This window comes from Dreissena polymorpha, chromosome 8 (assembly GCF_020536995.1).
Source record: "Dreissena polymorpha isolate Duluth1 chromosome 8, UMN_Dpol_1.0, whole genome shotgun sequence".
Taxonomy (NCBI): Eukaryota; Metazoa; Mollusca; class Bivalvia; order Myida; family Dreissenidae; genus Dreissena; species Dreissena polymorpha.
In genome coordinates, this window is record NC_068362.1 from 3,020,354 (window position 1) to 3,041,233 (window position 20,880).

At 39.5% G+C, this 20,880-nt stretch overlaps 1 protein-coding gene and 1 long non-coding RNA gene across 13 annotated transcripts in view; both read right to left on the minus strand.

Annotated features, from left to right (window-relative positions):
- The window catches only part of LOC127842916 (uncharacterized), a 29,465-nt gene extending 8,961 nt beyond the window's left edge, over positions 1 to 20,504 (minus strand). The window contains exon 1 of the long non-coding RNA XR_008031972.1: positions 20,298 to 20,504. This is a non-coding gene — a long non-coding RNA (uncharacterized LOC127842916). The remainder of the gene's footprint in view (positions 1 to 20,297) is intronic.
- On the minus strand, positions 1,348 to 5,748 carry LOC127842892 (uncharacterized). 12 transcript variants are annotated; one of them, XM_052372675.1, is made up of 3 exons: positions 4,585 to 5,748; positions 2,425 to 4,464; positions 1,348 to 2,248 (listed from the first exon to the last, which is right to left on the minus strand). In XM_052372675.1, the coding sequence occupies exons 1-3, from the start codon at positions 5,227 to 5,229 to the stop codon at positions 1,853 to 1,855; spliced, it is 3,081 nt and encodes a 1,026-aa protein (XP_052228635.1). In that variant the 5' UTR covers positions 5,230 to 5,748; the 3' UTR covers positions 1,348 to 1,852. The 12 variants fall into 12 exon arrangements, with proteins under 12 accessions (XP_052228635.1, XP_052228638.1, XP_052228634.1 ...); XM_052372678.1 differs by having other exon boundaries at positions 2,425 to 4,224; positions 4,525 to 5,748; XM_052372674.1 differs by having other exon boundaries at positions 4,525 to 5,748.
- Positions 20,505 to 20,880: the final 376 nt, after the last annotated feature.

The window sequence follows — 20,880 nt, forward strand, 5'->3', positions numbered from 1 at the left end:
GTTATTATAATTGGGTGCAATAAAAATGCCAACTGGGTAGAGGCTGAGCGATAACCTTTAAGAAAGCTATAGTTGAAAACTATCCGTGTGTAACCTATACCAGCCTCTTTTTGGACGAACAAAGAAGCCAGCAGCGTGTTTTTTCTCCAAGACTTTCAGGAATTTTTCCACAATCCTCCCCCCACCCACCTTGGCATTATTGAAAAGCTTATTATTTAAACAACAACAACACCAATGGTCCCGTCAGTGGTGTTTTTAAACTATTTTATCTAGTCCTGTCATGTTCTAGTCAATTGTTACTTTGTTAACCTTGGTACAGATGCCACTGTTTTCAATATTTTAATTTGTGTACTGTTTATTATGCTAGTTGGACGGCGGTCGTCCAACTTCATACCACATGTTTAATACATTATAAATCTGTATATCTTGGTTACTTATTTTAACCAATAAAACGTCTGGCAAAGGTTTATTGCCAGACAGTATCAACCACTTAACTTACAATAATGGAGCCATCATCAACATCATCAACGGTTGCATTATTAAGACGAGAATTAAGAAGAGAGCGGACTGAGAGCAAAACATTACTATCCAAAAATATCGCATTGAAAGAAGAAAACATTCAACTGAAACAACACATTTCAAAGATTAAAGGAAAGCGAGCTGGAGTCATGGGAGATGACCTTGCTGAGTCAGACGCAAGTTGCAGTAAGTGTTAACGCAGTTATAAATAATATTTAAATACTACGTTAATGTACGCGAAAGTTAATTATAACGTTGCGCCAAATACTTTAACGTTTGACGCTTACGTCATTTATTGTTATTGTCTATTTTGGAAAATAAACGCTAAGATTGAAATTGTTTTTAAATGCGCCTTAGCGAGTATGGAAGGATATATGTTGGTAAATATATTGTTGGTATTTATATTGTATATGAATCTCTGTATGTATTATTATTACGTGAGCGCGATTATTTGAATTATTTATTTGCATTAACATTTTAAATGTTTTGTTTGATTGATTGTTTACATTATATATGTATTATATTTGTTTGTATATATGTATTATATTTGTTTTAGAGAATCATCATGAATAAATGTAAGGACACATATCTCGTTTTCCTGATATGAAAGGCGGAACTCTTATCAGTTAGTCTGAGCCAAGTCATGCAAAAAGAATAAAATCAGATTGCCAGACGATGAAGGACATCGAAGTGAAAACAATGAGAAGAGGAAGTTCGAATTTTGAGGAAAGAAGTCTAGAAATAAGCGGCTATAAAGCAACATCTACCAAAGCGGTTAATAAGCTTTCCAAATCTCCGCTACCTAAAGTGGACAACGCCCCGAGAAAAGCCTTTCCACGAAAACAATTATCTACAAAGGCAGAAAATCAGCCGTCCAAATCTCGGCAACCGGAACTGGAGACTATTTCCCAGTAGCCACTGCTGGACAAGTCGGGACAGTCTAGTCGAACCGGTCTTTACCACACTCCTCCCCGTTCTAACAAGCCCCCCTCCTTAGCCCAATTTAGCTTTACAATCCCCGTCTAAGGCTTAACTCTATAATTGTTTAATACCTAACCAACATTTAAGGCACTTAAGTCCCCACTAGAATGTTAAAATTATGTATTCACACCCACTATGAGCTGCCCGTCCAAGTTACACCAAATCTTACACCACACGGCTCATATCCCTTCCCCCACATGACCCACCAGAAATCTGGTTAAAGACCAAACTTATCCATTCACCACTTCCCGTGTTTCCCCATCCGGTGTACGAGTCCACTGGGCCCGCAATACCGGCTACTTTAACTTGGATCCAGTGGAAGTGACTTTCGAATGCAAAAGGTACTGCATTCCTACTCTCGGACCATATCCTTCCCAAACACCTCCATATCCGCCTCAAACTGGACCCTCCAAGACTCTGGCACTACAGCCATCTCTCTCACATCCACCTCATCCTCCAACCTGACCCTTCCAGACTCTGGCACTACGGCCATCTCTCTCACATCCAACTCATCCTCCAACCTGACCCTCCCAGACTCTGGCACTACAGCCATCTCTCTCACATCCACCTCATCCTCCAACCTGACCCTCCCAGATTCTTGGACTACGGCCATCTCTCTCACATCCACCTCATCCTCCAACCTGACCCTCCCAGACTCTGGCACTACAGCCATCTCTCTCACATCCACCTCATCCTCCAACCTGACCCTCCCAGACTCTGGCACTACGGCCATCTCTCTCACATCCACCTCATCCTCCAACCTGACCCTCCCAGACTCTGGCACTACAGCCATCTCACATCCACCTCATCCTCCAACCTGACCCTCCCAGACTCTGGCACTACGGCCATCTCTCTCACATCCACCTCATCCTCCAACCTGACCCTCCCAGACTCTGGCACTACAGCCATCTCTCTCACATCCACCTCATCCTCCAACCTGACCCTTCCAGACTCTTGGACTACGGCCATCTCTCTCACATCCACCTCATCCTCCAACCTGACCCTCCCAGACTCTGGCACTACAGCCATTTCTCTCACATCCACCTCATCCTCCAACCTGACCCTCCCAGACTCTGGCACTACGGCCATCTCTCTCACATCCACCTCATCCTCCAACCTGACCCTCCCAGACTCTGGCACTACAGCCATCTCTCTCACATCCACCTCATCCTCCAACCTGACCCTTCCAGACTCTTGGACTACGGCCATCTCTCTCACATCCACCTCATCCTCCAACCTGACCCTTCCAGACTCTTGGACTACGGCCATCTCTTTCACATCCACCTCATCCTCCAACCTGACCCTCCCAGACTCTGGCACTACAGCCATCTCTCTCACATCCACCTCATCCTCCAACCTGACCCTCCCAGACTCTGGCACTACAGCCATCTCTCTCACATCCACTTCATCCTCCAACCTGACCCTTCCAGACTCTGGCACTACGGCCATCTCTCTCACATCCACCTCATCCTCCAACCTGACCCTCCCAGACTCTTGGACTACGGCCATCTCTCTCACATCCACCTCATCCTCCAACCTGACCCTCCCAGACTCTGGCACTACAGCCATCTCTCTCACATCCACCTCATCCTCCAACCTGACCCTCCCAGACTCTGGCACTACGGCCATCTCTCTCACATCCACCTCATCCTCCAACCTGACCCTTCCAGACTCTTGGACTACGGCCATCTCTCTCACATCCACCTCATCCTCCAACCTGACCCTTCCAGACTCTGGCACTACGGCCATCTCTCTCACATCCACCTCATCCTCCAACCTGACCCTTCCAGACTCTGGCACTTCAGCCATCTCTCTCACATCCACCTCATCCTCCAACCTGACCCTTCCAGACTCTTGGACTACGGCCATCTCTCTCACATCCACCTCATCCTCCAACCTGACCCTTCCAGACTCTGGGACTACGGCCATCTCTCTCACATCCACCTCATCCTCCAACCTGACCCTTCCAGACTCTGGCACTACGGCCATCTCTCTCACATCCACCTCATCCTCCAACCTGACCCTCCCAGATTCTTGAACTACGGCCATCTCTCTCACATCCACCTCATCCTCCAACCTGACCCTCCCAGACTCTGGCACTACAGCCATCTCTCTCACATCCACCTCATCCTCCAACCTGACCCTCCCAGACTCTGGCACTACGGCCATCTCTCTCACATCCACCTCATCCTCCAACCTGACCCTTCCAGACTCTTGGACTACGGCCATCTCTCTCACATCCACCTCATCCTCCAACCTGACCCTTCCAGACTCTTGGACTACGGCCATCTCTCTCACATCCACCTCATCCTCCAACCTGACCCTTCCAGACTCTGGCACTACAGCCATCTCTCTCACATCCACCTCATCCTCCAACCTGACCCTTCCAGACTCTTGGACTACGGCCATCTCTCTCACATCCACCTCATCCTCCAACCTGACCCTTCCAGACTCTGGGACTACGGCCATCTCTCTCACATCCACCTCATCCTCCAACCTGACCCTTCCAGACTCTTGGACTACGGCCATCTCTCTCACATCCACCTCATCCTCCAACCTGACCCTCCCAGACTCTTGGACTACGGCCATCTCTCTCACATCCACCTCATCCTCCAACCTGACCCTTCCAGACTCTTGGACTACGGCCATATCTGTCACCTCGACCTCATCCTCCAACCTGACCCTTCCAGACTCTTGGACTACGGCCATCTCTCTCACATCCACCTCATCCTCCAACCTGACCCTTCCAGACTCTGGGACTACGGCCATCTCTCTCACATCCACCTCATCCTCCAACCTGACCCTTCCAGACTCTTGGACTACGGCCATCTCTCTCACATCCACCTCATCCTCTAACCTGACCCTCCCAGACTCTTGGACTACGGCCATCTCTCTCACATCCACCTCATCCTCCAACCTGACCCTTCCAGACTCTGGCACTACAGCCATCTCTCTCACATCCACCTCATCCTCCAACCTGACCCTTCCAGACTCTTGGACTACGGCCATATCTGTCACCTCGACCTCATCCTCCAACCTGACCCTTCCAGACTCTTGGACTACGGCCATCTCTCTCACATCCACCTCATCCTCCAACCTGACCCTTCCAGACTCTTGGACTACGGCCATCTCTCTCACATCCACCTCATCCTCCAACCTGACCCTTCCAGACTCTTGGACTACGGCCATCTCTCTCACATCCACCTCATCCTCCAACCTGACCCTCCCAGACTCTTGGACTACGGCCATATCTGTCACCTCGACCTCATCCTCCAACCTGACCCTCCCAGACTCTTGGACTACGGCCATCTCTCTCACATCCACCTCATCCTCCAACCTGACCCTCCCAGACTCTTGGACTACGGCCATCTCTCTCACATCCACCTCATCCTCCAACCTGACCCTCCCAGACTCTGGCACTACAGCCATCTCTCTCACATCCACCTCATCCTCCAACCTAACCCTTCCAGACTCTTGGACTACGGCCATCTCTCTCACATCCACCTCATCCTCCAACCTGACCCTCCCAGACTCTGGCACTACGGCCATCTCTCTCACCTCGACCTCATCCTCCAACCTGACCCTCCCAGACTCTTGGACTACGGCCATCTCTCTCACCTCCACCTCATCCTCCAACCTGACCCTCCCAGACTCTGGGACTACGGCCATCTCTCTCACCTCCATCTCATCCTCCAAGCTGACCCTCCCAGACTCTGGGACTACGGCCATATCTGTCACCTCCACCTCATCCTCCAACCGAAATATCCACCTCCATCTCTGAGAAACTGAGTCTGTCCTCTCCGGTAGGAGCCAACTCCCACGTCACCCTCACCTCCTTGCCATCCACACTGCCCAACATTCAACCGGAGTCCTCAACCTCAGAGGAGAGCCAAACTACAGCACCCTCCGCCTGCCGAGACCCCGGTATAACTTCGACCGGAGCTTCTGCCTCCACCTCTGAATCAGAGATGACGATGGCCTCTTCAGCAAGGCTATGCAATGTACTCCTCACAAAACTCACAACCCCCTATAACTCCAATCTTCTGTTTTGTTTGGGATGGCATCCATACCAAAACCGTCACTAAGGTAACCCCATTTATACCCATAAAGCATTCGCACACACGTATCATTTTCACATCTAAATCCCAGTTCATAACATTATTTCATCCTATATCGACGTTTAGTTCCGACAATAACGTAGATTTCTTGTTACATAATGATAGACAACCTGCACAATTTAACCTACATTCCATACAAATTACCATGCACAACTCTAGGTTGGCGCTAAGGAAAAAAAATTAGTAGCCAAATTTCAGCACTACGACCCACATTATAACCTTATCTGCTCAATGAACGACATAATCATTATCATGAATCTATAGGTATCAACAATGACTGTATTAAATTATCAATGAAGTCACATTTAAATAAATTATTTGTTACCTGAAATCAAACAATTTCATGTTTTTTTTATTTTTCATTTATATTTATTTTCATGCACTTGCATAAACAGTATACAATGTTAGAACTTGTAGATATGCCCCAGTCTTTGATTGGGTGGGTCTTGCTTTGCATGCGTAGAACTTGTCATTGCAGATGACAGCAATAATTTCGCGCTCATTCTTATAACACGGGTTTTACATGGCATACTGGTATTAATGCATAGTAAATAGTTATTATCACGTGGCTGTAGAAAAACGGTGTAAATCAGTTCTACAAATAGACATGATAAAATATACATGCACTGGATTCAATTTGTTACCGCATCAAATTATTAACGGGTTTTGTTTTTCACAACTTACTCGCCGTAAGTAATTTTACACTGCTCACCAATTGCAATTAACTTCTCATAATTAATGATTGTTTACAGTACGGTAAATAGGTGTGATGATGATGCCTGAAACCGCCTTTAATGTACTGCTTTATTTACCGGTTTTATATCACGTATTACTGCTACAACTGTGAATCATTGTTGATAAACGTGCGATAAACGCTTACTATGTGACCGACGTCAATCAAAAATAATAATCGCTATATAACTCCGCCTCTATAAACATTCTCGTAACCGATTGGACGTTAAATATCACAGTTTGGCGACTGGAAAGTTACCCGAAAATTTCCCGTGATGCATCTGTCAGCATACATGACTGTGTTATGTGGCTTGAATATACGAAACGGGCATCCGGTTATCTCTTATCAATGGACTATCTATTACCACCTGGAGCTTTTATGGCGATTACATGCGGAAATTGGTACAGAGTTCTCTTTAAAAGTAGGGAATATTATATACTTATAGAGAAATATCAGGGTTTTTTGCAATCGCCATTTACATTAACATTTTAAACTTTAATCGCCAGCTGAAAGATTCAATCGCCTTTGGCGATCGGAAACGCTAACATAGACAACTTTACAAATATAGATGTTAATAATTTTTAAGGTATGGTTCACAGTTGTTCTGAACGCTCAATGTGTAATCATGCCTTCACCAATTACCACCCAGAAATCATGGTCCACCAGTCGTCGAAATTCGCACTAGTCCGACAGCAAAAAACTAGTATTTTTTCTTTGGGGCTTGTAGGAAATCCAATATTTCAAGCCCGACATGCTTGTACAATTCATTAAACAGAAAACAAGTTCCACTTTCATTTTCAATATGTGTGAACAAAGTTTTGAGCCGTTTAAATCAACAGCCGCTTATGTTTTAACACTCTGCGCACACGTGCTGGGCAATCAGCCGATAATTTGATTACTGCAGCGCATGAAGCGCATGGTTTTGTGGTTCCCGGATTAGTATTATGTAAAATAAAGGTTTTGCGTTGCGTTCGGGACACAGAGTTGTTGTCATTCAAGTACGTCGTTGAGGAATGCGAATCTGAGGTAACTGTGATTGACGCATTTGTCAACTGGCTTGTTGTAGAATAACCTGGCACTTAATTGCTTATATATTTTCTGGTGGTTCAGGTTTGCTCTCTGTTTTACATGGATATATGGGATACATTTATGCTAATATTTTACCTAAACTTTATGTATATACTTATAATTGTGATTTGATTGAAATCCGTGTGTGAAATTAATTTCTTCTTATTTCAGGATCCGATAGAGGCTGGTACAGATGACGAGGAAGATAACTTGGATGAGGATGAAATTAATAAGAGATTTGTACTGTATTCTAAAAGATTGAATAAATGAATGCTTCTTTGGATGTTTTATGTTATGTTTATCTGCATTTTTAACAAAAATGTTTGGGCTAGTAAAATCTGACTCGGGCTTGTTCAAATTCCAATAGTACTAGCCCGACTTGCTTGTAGATTTAAATCTGAATTTCAATGTCTGTACCACTATTAAGGTATGGTTCACAGTTGTTCTGAAAGCTAAATGTGTAATCATGCCTTCACCAATTACCACCCAGCAATCATGGTCCACTATTAAGGTATGGTTCACAGTTGTTCTGAAAGCTAAATGTGTAATCACGCCTTCACCAATTACCACTCAGCAATCATGGTCCACTATTAAGGACATCATAATAATTGACAGCATTTCTAAAACCATACTTTGACTTTATACTTGCGAGAACTTTTCGAAAAGGAAAGGATGCATAAGATACTTACTCTTGTATTTAATCTTGTATAATCCGACATGCAATATACTGCAAAGTAACTGAAAGATTATTGTAATTCAAGAACGATTCTTTTGTTTCAAAAAGTTGTTTCCAATCCATCAACATACAATCTCTTCATACTCAGTGCAAACTCTCAACAATATAGAAACCGTTCACGAACACACAAATAATTCTACCCTTTCATTCCAATAATTTCTACTACTCCCAAACCGGAAACTATCTTGCTCCCTTCAGCTTAACTAGGTTAGAGTGAACCATCAAACTGAGCTCTGCCTTCACCTGTCAATCAGATGAAAAATGGCATTCTCCACACAACTACCTCCGCCTTGCCTATTCCTAAAGGCATAGACGAGAACTCCTTCACGCCTGGTTTTCGGAACTTAACCCGATACAGGCACTTACACCTTCTCTACTAACAACCCGAATTAGCCCCAAATTGAGACTACTGATTCTACGTAGAGCCTACTACATTTACATTGCTCGACGAACTCGTTGCATCTCACGGCTGAACCACCATTGGGTGTGTTATTCAACCGGTCACTGTAATCGACCACTCTTCACACCGTCGCTACCATCTCATTTAGTGCATACGCACTAAACCTAGCAACCACAGAAGACCTGATAAGCCCACTAGAATTTATCGATATCGTATCGATTTCCGAGGGGTTGTTTACTTCTAACCAATATTTCAATAAGTAATTATCATGCAATAATAATGAAAATGCTATGTAATTAAAGCTTAATAAATAAACTTTACAATGATATAAACTTCTTTATTATTTGTTCATTGTTTGTTGATTAAGACTATTGATAATTAGTTTGCCTATTTGATGCTTTGAAGCGTCGGTATTGAGCGAGCTCCCGGCGGCGTTTTAGTAAACATGTGTGTAAACAAAGTTGAATGCGATCGTAGTTTCGTAACATATGCAAATGATTTTAATTTGACCAATCAAATAAAAGATTGTTGTTTACATAATGTAAGCCGCTTAGTTCTACGACAAAAAATAATGAAACAACAAAGCCCTAAAGTTAGACGAAAATGGAACGAAAAGTATAGAAAATACATAACAGCGGCATATATCGTAAAAAAATTCAATTTCTGCTGGTTAAAATGGTGTATAAATTGTTAAAATTGAGTAGAAATTGACGATCGCATCGTGATTCGAATGTGCGGGGTCATCAAGGCCACGCGTCTGAGAAATTTTTCCATACCACGCCATCTTGGAAAATTCCAAAATTGCTTACCCGCTGTAGTTGAATCGATAAATATATAGATTTAATTGTTCGAAACAGGTAACTATCGCTTGCAAACAAATAAAATAATGTTTTTTGTTTGATTTAAATAAGAATGCGATGTATTTAATGTAAATAAAGCACTGCATTGTTTTGTTGATTTTACGATGATGTATGTCATCGTCACAGTTTGTGACCCGTTATTAATTACATTTTGTAAACGTTAGTTTCCTAGAAAAATCGTTTTAAAACAATAAGTTCATGTTTCAAAACGACTATTTATGTTATGTATTCGATGTATAAGTTTGTTTTATGTATCACAGTATTACTATAACCCTGTTAATCTTCTAAGAAATCTTGTTAACCCTAGTCCTTAACTTAAGCTAACTTGTTTCTTAATCCATTTATGCCCAGTGGACTCTCCCATCCTTCTAAGTTGGATCAATTTATTTCCAAAATTAGGGATGTCTAGTATATTTATTTATATATTTAGAATATTTTTTACAGAAATTCCTTTAAGCAAACAGCGCAGATCCAGATGAGACGCCACATCGTGCAGCGTCTCATCTTGGTCTACACAGTTTGCCAATGCCTTTTTTCTAGACGCTAGGCATAAATTGGTTAACCTTGCATAAATCAGAGATTTGATTTATATTATAAACCAGAAATCAATTCATATAAGCATTATATGGCTTTTAAGTAGACAAATCATATTGTAATGGCATTTACTGTTATTATTTTATTAAAATTCATACAGATATGTTTAATGTTATTTTGAAGAGCACTATGTCAGTTAAATAAAATTCATCTTCATTTACAATCTAGAGCTGTATTTTTATTTATACTTATTATGTTGGGTTGTAAATACAATAAAAATACAACATAATTATATATATATATTATATATATATTTATTTTTCATTTCAGAAACCAACTATGCAGTGTGACAGAGACATACACCCTGGTCCGTTCTGTCAAGAATACAACGTTAAGATTTCATGGCTGTGCAAAGTTGAAGAGTGTCCTTCGGAACTGCCAAATGTAGACATTAAAAATGGACTGGTTTTGGAGCTTGTGCATTTTGAATCACACCAAAAGTTGAATGCATGAACCCGGGGCGCCAGAGGTTCTTCAAGGATTACATTGAACTCAATGAACTGTATAACAAATACAAAGAGTGTTTTTTCACATAAATGTGCTGTTGCATTTAAACAATAAATTCAGCTGCTACTATAGATGAATGAATTCACAGATTGACAACCCCTTATTTTTTAAGCAAGTGTTACATATATTACACAATGAAATTCTTTCAAGTTGTATTGCAGGGCTTACATTGTTGCAGCTGATGTTCATATCTTTATTACACTTAAGATTAATGTATCTATTATATAACATGTGTTATTGAATCATTGATATATTGTTTGAATATACCATAGCATGTTTGATTATGCAAAAAAACTGAACAAAACTATAATATATATAAAAAAAGATCTTGAATAAAGTTGGTAAACATTTGTTGTTTTTTTGCAATTTTTTTCTGTAGTAATAAGCAATTATCTTGGTAATGAGTGGAGATACTGCATTGAAAGTTGCTGCAATGGATAGATCATGAAAAAATACATAAGACTACCAAATATTATGACATTTGAATCATAAATAAAAAAGTTACAGCAATTTAACTAAAATATTTCTTCGAAAAGGTTCCGCGAAGACATGAAAGTACTGGACTAAAGTATTGGGAGAGAATTCATAAAAGCGACGCAAAGTTTAAAACTTTAAAAGCTCATAACTTTGGTTCTACTTAAGATATTTCAAATACTCAAAAAGTTATTTAATTGTCTTTTCAATCTCTTTCAGAAAAAATAAAAAAGAACAAGATAACTTTAATTTAAAAAATATGTCTGTGGTTGCTACTAAACCACCAAGACGAGCTTACATCAGGTGGCTCAGTTCCATGCATCAGCCACTTTTGTGTAAAACAGAAATCATAATCATAGGCCGGTTGCTCCAATAATGTGAACACTGTGTCTGGTCATATGACTTGGGACTGTCATATTCCAACTGTAGCGTTTTCTTGCAGTCTTCTTGCATTACCAATCTTGTGTCCACTACACCAAGATCTATAGCAGCAGTTTCACACACCCCTCCGCAAGGCATAATCTCCTCACTTTGTGCCAGTCTCGTTTGCAGTTGGTTAACGTCTTGTTCCATATTCTGGAAGTCATTGCCCTGCTTCTGCAGGTTCTCCTTCTCCAGTTTCATTTTGTTCTCATACTCCTTCAGTCTCGACTCCCCCTTAGCAATCGCCTTCGACTTCTCTGCTTTCAAACGCTTGAAGATTGCACGAGCTTTCGCCAACTGATTTGCACGGGCTTTCTCCAACTGATTTGTTGAAGCTATCTTCAACTTTTCAATGCGTTCCTTCAGTAGAGTGTTCTCCTGACCGAGTGACTGTGCCCGTGACCTTAATCTTAAGATTTCTCCATCTTTTCTCTCCTTCTCTTCATGAACTTGCTGCTTCACCTCTGCAATGGCTATTTGTCTGTCTCCAACTTTTCAATGCGTTTCTTCAGCTGCGTGTTTTCCTGACCGAGTGACTGTGCCTGTGACCTCGACCTTAAGATTTCTCCATCTTTTCTCTCATTCTCTTCATGAACTTGCTGCTTCATCTCTGCAATGGCTATCTGTCTGTCTGTATCTAACTGTTCTATCATCTCCCGTGCCTGGTGTATCTGCTGCTGTAACTTACTCTCGAGGGAACTCTGCAGTTTTGAAACTGGGCTTGCAGCTCCCTCAATTCTTGGTCAACGCGTGCTTTATCTGTGAGCATAGCCGCCAGCTGTTCTTTGCTCTCTTTCGGAAGTTCTATAATCTCTACTTTGTCCTCTTCCGTCCATTCAAAAATAGAGGCAAACTTTCCGAACTTTGTCAGGAAAGCCTGCCAGCTCCCTTTGTCATCGTACGTAAATGATTTTGGCAAAGATTGGAGCCCAGTGCTCCAGCTAGCAATAAATTGAGGGGCGCTGCGCCCCTCTAAAATTTGCCCACTTAAAAAGCGCCCCTCTATTTTTCTGTCAAATGCCCTTTTGATCTCTAAATTCCTGTTTTCAGGCAGTATAAATCGCCAGAAACATCGACATGAATACACAGATAACACCCTTACATGACTGCCTGGGGTGTATTAAGTCAACACATTGTTAACAAATAAGCCCCAAGGGCATGGTTTGTTATCAGATCACTAATTAGCCTTTTGTTGCAGACGATAGTAACATGCTGTGAAAGATTATCTCTGAGGTCACGCTTGGTTAGGCACAATCACACTGAATGAAATAAAACTCCGCACTTTTGATTTTTTTAAACTTCTGAATTTCTTGCTGTATTTTTTTGTTTGGAAAAATAGTGAATTTTAAGTCAAAATACCTATTAACATTTGAAAATTAATCATCTTTTTTAAATGCGAATATGCGGTTATTTTTAAGTCCCAAATTACGGAATGGAAACATATTTGTGTTTGGATTTTATTTCTGAACTTTAAAACACTGTCTGTCCTCAATCATGATGAATTTTAAAATGAATAGGGGCAGACAGTTGTTATTTCAACAAATAAAGAACTTGTTTGGAAGGAGGATTTATCACTCTGCAAGTAAAATGTAATGTTGATATTGTCATATATTTTCGCGACCTAACAAAACTGTCAACGTTGTTGACATTAGTTAAAATAACGTGTTGCGATATAAATATATCCTATTATTAACAATAACAATGTTTCATTTTAATCTCCAGACTGGATGCTACTTCATGGTGACATTGATCATTGTTTAGACTTTAAATTTGTCAATATAGATTTTCGTTTTAATAAATATTATTATTGTGGACAAACATTGGCTCAAAGTTATTTAAAGCAACGAATTTAAGTAGTGACAGTCATAACGTTTTTTTGATCCAGTGAAACCCCTGAATTTATTTCATATTTTCTACATTTCATTTTCTTCTAAAAGGCCACTGATGCTGAAACTGAAACCTGAAAGATTAACATGCAGTTCAATGATGATAGGTGATAAAAAAACATCAAAATTCCCCCCCCCCCCGCACACACTGTAAAGAAATATGATATCTATATATCTCTAATGCGTGTAAGTCGGATGCTAGCCCAAGTCTGTTAGGAAATTGGCTACTAAGTTGTTTTCCTTAGCGCCAATGTAGATAGTAATATGTTTATTGTAATTTCATTACACAAAATGAGGAACAGCATACAATTGGTTAAGTCATCCAATGTACTAGTGTTTGCAATTAATAAGTATATAGTATAACCAAAGTATATACTCAAGTATATGTATAACCAAATGCCCTATTTTCCAAAATTGCGCGTGAAATGTGCCCTTATTGGGGAAGCTTCCCTCTATTTTGAAAAGCTGGCTGCAGCACTGGAGCCTCACCCTCTGTTGCCCCACTCCTGCTCCCCCCATATTGCCACCCATTGCCAGAGCAATATTTCTTCTTACGCCCTGTGCCCCTTCTCTGGCCTCAGGCCTCAAAGGCGTTTCATTCGTTGTAGCCCATTCTGGCACCACCTGTGGCGTAGCCCCATATCCCTGCGGCATTGGCGGTATGGGCGAGTACATATAATTCCCTGGCCCTCCCATCCAACTTCCAAGCATCAGGGTAATAATGACCTGGCTGCCAACTCCCAGGATACACTCCCGGATACATAGGCATGGGGTACCCTGGGTACAACTGCCCCCCACTTCGCACCTCGCTCTCCCATATCGGGTCTATATCGACCGTAGGACTATAGGTATCCATTACAAGGAATAAAAACAAACTCAAAATGTGATCTTTGTTAATTTATTTTATTCCTTCACGTGTGAAAATGCTGAAATTGCAGTCCGAAATAAACAAAAACAAACATGCACAAAACTGCATGAAAACTACATTTAGATTCACATCGTACATCAAATCATTTCTGTCGTCAAATGTCATAACACCTATATACTGTTTGATTCCAATAATGTCGCTTTAATGGAATTACCATTTTTATTCATTTGATTCTTAATATTAAATCACCTAAACTTGTTTTATTAGTAGCACAGCCCCATTCATATTTTTATTTACAGCACTGCCCCTGGATTTTGTTCACTTCATTATGTCATTATGGATTTGTGTGACGTCATACGACCGACTTTCCCAGTTGTAATCTACATGCATAGGTCATTGGGTTTAGAACGTTCCATTTTATTTCTATTTTCTCTCTGATAGGCGTTTCTTGTTTGATTTAATTACATGGTTCAAACAGAAATCTCAAACCTAAATTCAAGCACTTTTCAAGGACTTTTCAAGGCCAAATTTTCATTTTCAAGGCCGAGAACTGTACGTTAGTTTCCTTTAAAAACTGCATTTTCAAACCAGATTAACATAGTAAATATCGTTTTTTATTTGCTCAAACACATTACACTTATTCCACCATTACTCATACATGTTATCCATCCTTAACTCAATGAGTCTCACATATGTACAGTACAGCCAACGCGGCACAAACATAATCCGCGGCTACGCCACGGCCAGATTATTAGTATGCGGCCGCCGAATCGTGTGTTCACGCGGCGTATCGCCGTGGCAATCAGCATCGATCCGCGCAACGACGCAGAGTCTGTATTAACCTCGCGTAATTTAGCGGAGTAAATCCGCCGCATACGTACGCGTCAGAGCGAGTGAAAAGATATCCACCTACATGTACATACATGTATGTGAATCGTAGAATTAATTACGCGCAACTGTTAATGTTTCGTTCGATTATCATTATTAAATTTGTAATCCGAAACACACTTCAGAATTTTAATGCTAACGCGACCTTTGGCAAATTCTAGCGTCAAATAAACAGTGCTAAAATATCCTTTGTTTCATAAAAAGCGCGCGAAAATTATGCAGACATGTAGAACATTGTTTGGAAAGTTTGGGTGAATTTTGTGTTGTATAAATACATGAACATCACGTCAAGCGTAAATCGCGTGTTCAGTTGAAAAAAAAGCCCCGATTAGACGTTAATTCATCATCTCTATGAATAGTAACACATGCCAAAATGTATTTGATACTTAAGGAAATATCGAGAATGTTTGTGTATCGTAAATATTTACCAGCATTTGCTTTTAAACTGGAATATACAGAATTATCGGGTAATTAGTAGCGATATTAACTGTATAATATGAACAAAATCAAACGTGTTTACATACACATATTCAAACAATAGTTATAATAAGCTGATAATTAACAAAACAACAAATACGTCGTCACCGTCTTGATTATTGATGTGGCTTCAAACTGCTAATTTTCTCAGCTTAAATATAATAGCAAAATCAACATGCAATTAATTTATAAATCCACCATATGCTGGAGCCTTGACCACTTGTATGTGCAAAAACATAATTATGTGACATTGTTTATGTGTGAAATACATACACTACGGGCGGGAAACAAACTTAATTGGCCAGACACATTAACTATGTTTACATGTATATGCTAATACAATCCGCGCACAATACATTTATTATAATTTTAATTATTATTCTAATTGTTCTTTCAAAATTTGTTAACTACATGTAACTAAAAAATTTAAAAAGATTTTTTATTTCATGATGCGCATCGACTCGGCATCATGTCGCGGATCGCGGCATGCCTCGGCGGACAGATGCGAAGTTTCGCGGCGAAATGCGACTTGCCGCCGCCTACTGACGCGGCATCCACTTGTTTCCCTTGCCGCCGCGGATCGCGAAATACGTTTGTTCCGCATTGGCTGTACTGTATTTACTTTTAAAAGTTATTACAAACAAACACATTGTCTCTTTCTATGCTCACATCAAACAGACTAGTTCATTACATTTGAACAGCAGTCAGTTACTATAACATTTTGTCTTTAACAGAATTGATTTCCTTTTCCAGTTCTTCCAGCTCTCTCCTCTTATTCAGTTAACCACCCTGGTTTGAAACGACACTTCCCCATCCCTGCGTTTTCACTAGCAAAAATTGATCACAATGGAGAATCTCTGACGTAGTACACATAATCTGTGACATGTACACAACGTTTCGTACTAAATAGTGTACGAAACTTATATTTCGTATTCAACTTTTTTTGCGCAAAGGAATTTATGATAAATTTTCATAATATTTCCCTTAAGAACGATTTAAGTAAAATAATTAAAGCCATGATAAAAGTAATTTGAGCATAAATAAACATTTTCAAGGCTTTTTTACATGAAATAAGCACTTTTCAAGCACTTTTTCAAGGCCAACCTTTGTTCAAGGGCTTTTCAAGCCTTGGACTCGTTTTCAAGCACTTTTCAAGCCCTGTGCGAACCCTGAATTATTATTATTTTATTTTTTAGCAGTCACATAAACAACCAAGCAATGTAATATGGAATTTTTACACCCATTATTGCTGCTTCTTCCTGTATTTGCGCGATAATTATCTTTATTATTGTTTAATTTGAGTTACAATGCTATGACGTTAAATTTTATCTACACTTAAATGTATTATGAATATTGCTGGGCCAAGTGTGAGGTTGAGCGCTCTATAACAGGGTTCGACACTAAGGCACGTCCGACAGACATTGTCTAGTAAGATCGGTGGTCGGGCTAGTAAAACTGTGGGCTAGCTTGTCCGACTGGTCGTACATAAAAAATCTATACTGATTCATATAACTATAGCTAACTGAAAACCTTTTTCTCTTAATGTGTAAAATAACTCTCGTATCCGTTATATACATCAGAACAAAACTAGCGTATATAAATAAACGCGGAGCATTCACATGATTCATCGCTATTTTTAGACGCGAAGGAGAGCTTCCCGAAGAAATTGCTTGTTTCCATTGGTCAAGTTGTCATGAATATTAATGATTTTCTGCAGTTTCTTAGAACTTAACATCATGTTTTTACGACTTTTATCGACAATCGGTATCATCAATGTAAACATTTTGGCGTAGCAGAAGAGAAAATGTTATTTAAAGAATGGCTTTTTTCAAGATTGGATTTTCGTCCAACAAATAAGTTAATAAAGAAGAATCCGATGGTAAAACTGACACAGATTATGATTGAAAAAGGGCCTTGGAGCTGTGGTAGCATGGAGCACAGCGGTCAAGAAGGCCAGAATTTGATGACGTTGAATAAATGTCACCTGCTGTACAGACATCATTTGTTTAACTGGTGATAAACAGTGAAATTATAACAAACAATTTATGTTGTTAAATAGTTTTATTTTATTTTTTACTTTGTGCATCAAAATAACTTTCTTGTGTTCACTAATTATTTACTGATAAAACCTGATTAAACAGTTACACGACACAATTGTATTTATTTGCTATGTAATGTATGGTCTAGTAGACATGAGATTCGGGCTAGTACATTTTAAGAGGAGCTGGTCCGATGGTCTGGCTGCAAAAAATGTTAATGTCGAACCCTGTATAACCAGGTTTAAACCCCCAATGTGTTGCATTGACCGTTCCAAGGCGGTGACCCCAGCTTTATTCTTATTTGTGTTTATGTTGTTTTGTATTGTGCTGTATTGTGCTGTTTTGTTCTGTTTCGGCAATCGGTCACTTGCCATAAATAAAGGACCAACTAATTGTTTGAAATAAGATTTCAATACTGCTCCAGCAGCTGGAGTTTCACTTCTTTATATTGAAATGGATGCTTTATTTATTTTTTGAAAATGCCGAGGTTTCGATGCAGAATAATCACATAAGATAATCTGCAGTACTGAGTGAAGTCTCAAAAAATAGTCAAAACATCATTTAGTGAGTACAATCACTAAATGAAAAAAAAATATGTCAGGGATTCAAAATATCATGCAGTGATGTCAATAGCATTGGTTGAAACAAAAGATAACAAGAGCACCGCCTTGCGACTGCAGACCGCTCATCTATTTTCTTTTTAAAGGTGAAGGGACTCTCATTTTCCATCACAAAGGAGGGAGGGGTGGAGTGAAGAGGGTAGTATAGTGTGGGGGTGCCGACATTTATTACATTTTCTTCTACAAATGCGAAAAAAATGCAAAAATAAAAATTCGGGGGGGGGGGGGGAGGGGGGGATTCTTGGGTGCGATGGTTGGACGGTATTTCAAACATTAATATAAATAAATATTTGTGTTTTTTAACTGTTTCAAAAAAAAAAAGTTGGGGGGGGGGGTATAATGCAGGCTTTTTCCGCCCTATGCCACGGGTCCGAAATTCGGCCCCATTCCCAATGCAAATCTGGTTGTTTTTTTCCCAATTAAAAAAAAAATTCCCAATTCCAAAAAAAAAAAAAAAAAAAAAATTTTTTTTTTTTTTTTTTTTTTACCTTAAAATATTTAGAAATAGAAAATACAAAGTGTTGCATAATTAAGTTATCTGTTGCCTTGAATTTGTTTTAAAAACTGTAAAATATGTTTATGATAATTTAAGACTTTCCCATTTTCCTCAAAATCCGGCGCTTCGCACGATTTTTTCAGGCCTTTTCCCCAAATTCAGATTCAAAAACTGCACTTATCTCACATGTTCATAATACTTTGTAAAATTTTAATAATAAGTTATCAAAAAAAATGTTATTTACCAGTTAACGGCTTCTTTGAAATATAACAAATACTATTTATATGCAATAATTTTTCCCAATTGAGCCAATATTGCGAATAATTTTTTTCCCAAAATGGGGGTTTTCACGACGCGAAATTCCCAAAATTCCAGTGTGGCGTATTCCCAAAATGGAGCAGAAAAAGCCTGTAATGTGAGGGTGTGGTGGTAATTTGTGAGATGATCTTAAAATAAAAAAAAAAAAAAAATAAATTAGGGGGGGGGGGGGGGATTCTTGGGTGTGATGGTTGGACGGTATTTCAAACCTAAAATAATAAACATAAATATTTGTGTTTTTTTAACCGTTTCAAAAAAAAAATGGGGGTGTGGTGGGGGGGGGGTATAGTGTGAGGGTGTGGTGGTCATTTGTGAGATGATCTTAAAAAAAAAAAAATGGGGGGGGGAGGGCACGGGGGATGGTTTGGGTGGAGTCTATTGTGGTATGTCAGCTAAGAGTAGTTTTGTCAAAGTATCAATCAAATCTAATCATAACTAAAGAAGTTATGGCAATTTTAGCAAAATTTAATAATTTGACCTTGAGAGTAAAGGTCATTCAAAGGTCAAGGTAAAATTCAACTTGCCAGATACAGTAACCTCATGATAGCATGAAAGTATTTGAAGTTTGAAAGCAATAGCCTTGATACTTAAGAAGTAAAGTGGATCGAAACACAAAATTTAACCATAAATTCAAAGTTACTATGTCAAAAAAGGGCCATAATTCCGTAAAAATGACAACCAGAGTTATGCATATTGTCCTTTTACTGTACCCTTATGATAGTTTGCGAGTGTTCCAAGTATGAAAGCAATATCTATGATACTTTAGTGGTAAAGTGGACCAAAACACAAAACTTAACCAAATGTTAAATTTTCCGAGTATAAAGGGCCCATAATTCCGTCCAAATGCCAATCAGAGTTACATAACTTTGCCTGCACAGTCCCCTTATGATAGTTAATAAGTGTTGCAAGTATGAAAGCAATATCTTTGATACTGTAGGAATAAAGTGGACCTAAACACAAAACTTAACCAAATTTTCAATTTTCTAAGTATAAAAGGGCACATAATTCTGTCAAAATGCTAGTCAGAGTTACATTACTTTGCCTGCACAGTCCCCTTATGACAGTAAGTGTTGCAAGTATGAAAGCAATAGCTTTGATACTTAAGGAATAAAATGGACCTAAACACAAAACTTAACCAAAATTTTCAATTTTCTAAGTATAAAAAGGGCACATTATTCTGTCAAAATGCATGCCAGAGTTATCTAACTTTGCCTGCCCAGTCCCCTCATGATAGTAAGTAAGTGTACCAAGTTTGAATGCAATAGCATTGATACTTTCTGAGAAAAGTGGACCTAAATGCAAAACTTAACCAAAATTTTCTAAGTATAAAAAGGGCACATAATTCTGTCAAAATGCATGCCAGAGTTATCTAACTTTGCCTGCCCAGTCCCCTCATGATAGTAAGTAAGTGTACCAAGTTTGAATGCAATAGCATTGATACTTTCTGAGAAAAGTGGACCTAAACGCAAAACTTAACCGGACGCCGACGCCGACGTGATGAAAATAGCTCATAATTTTTTTTCAAAAAATAGATGAGCTAAAAATGTCATTTAGTGAAACGAATCACTAAATGTAAAAATAACACAGCGCGAAGATATCACCGAGTGAAAATATCGCCAAATGGACCAAACAATAATCAAGGTATCAATTAGTGAACACAATCACTAAATGGATATAATATCACCGAGTGAGATTATCACTAAGTGAAACAATAAAATCAAAGTGTCATTAAGTGAACACAATCACTAAATGAAAAAGAAATCACCGAGTGAAGATATCACCTAGTGATGCAAATGTCACCAAGTGAACAAAATTCAATCAGTGAAACAAAATTCACCAAGTGAAATAAATCACGCAATGGAACAAAATATCACC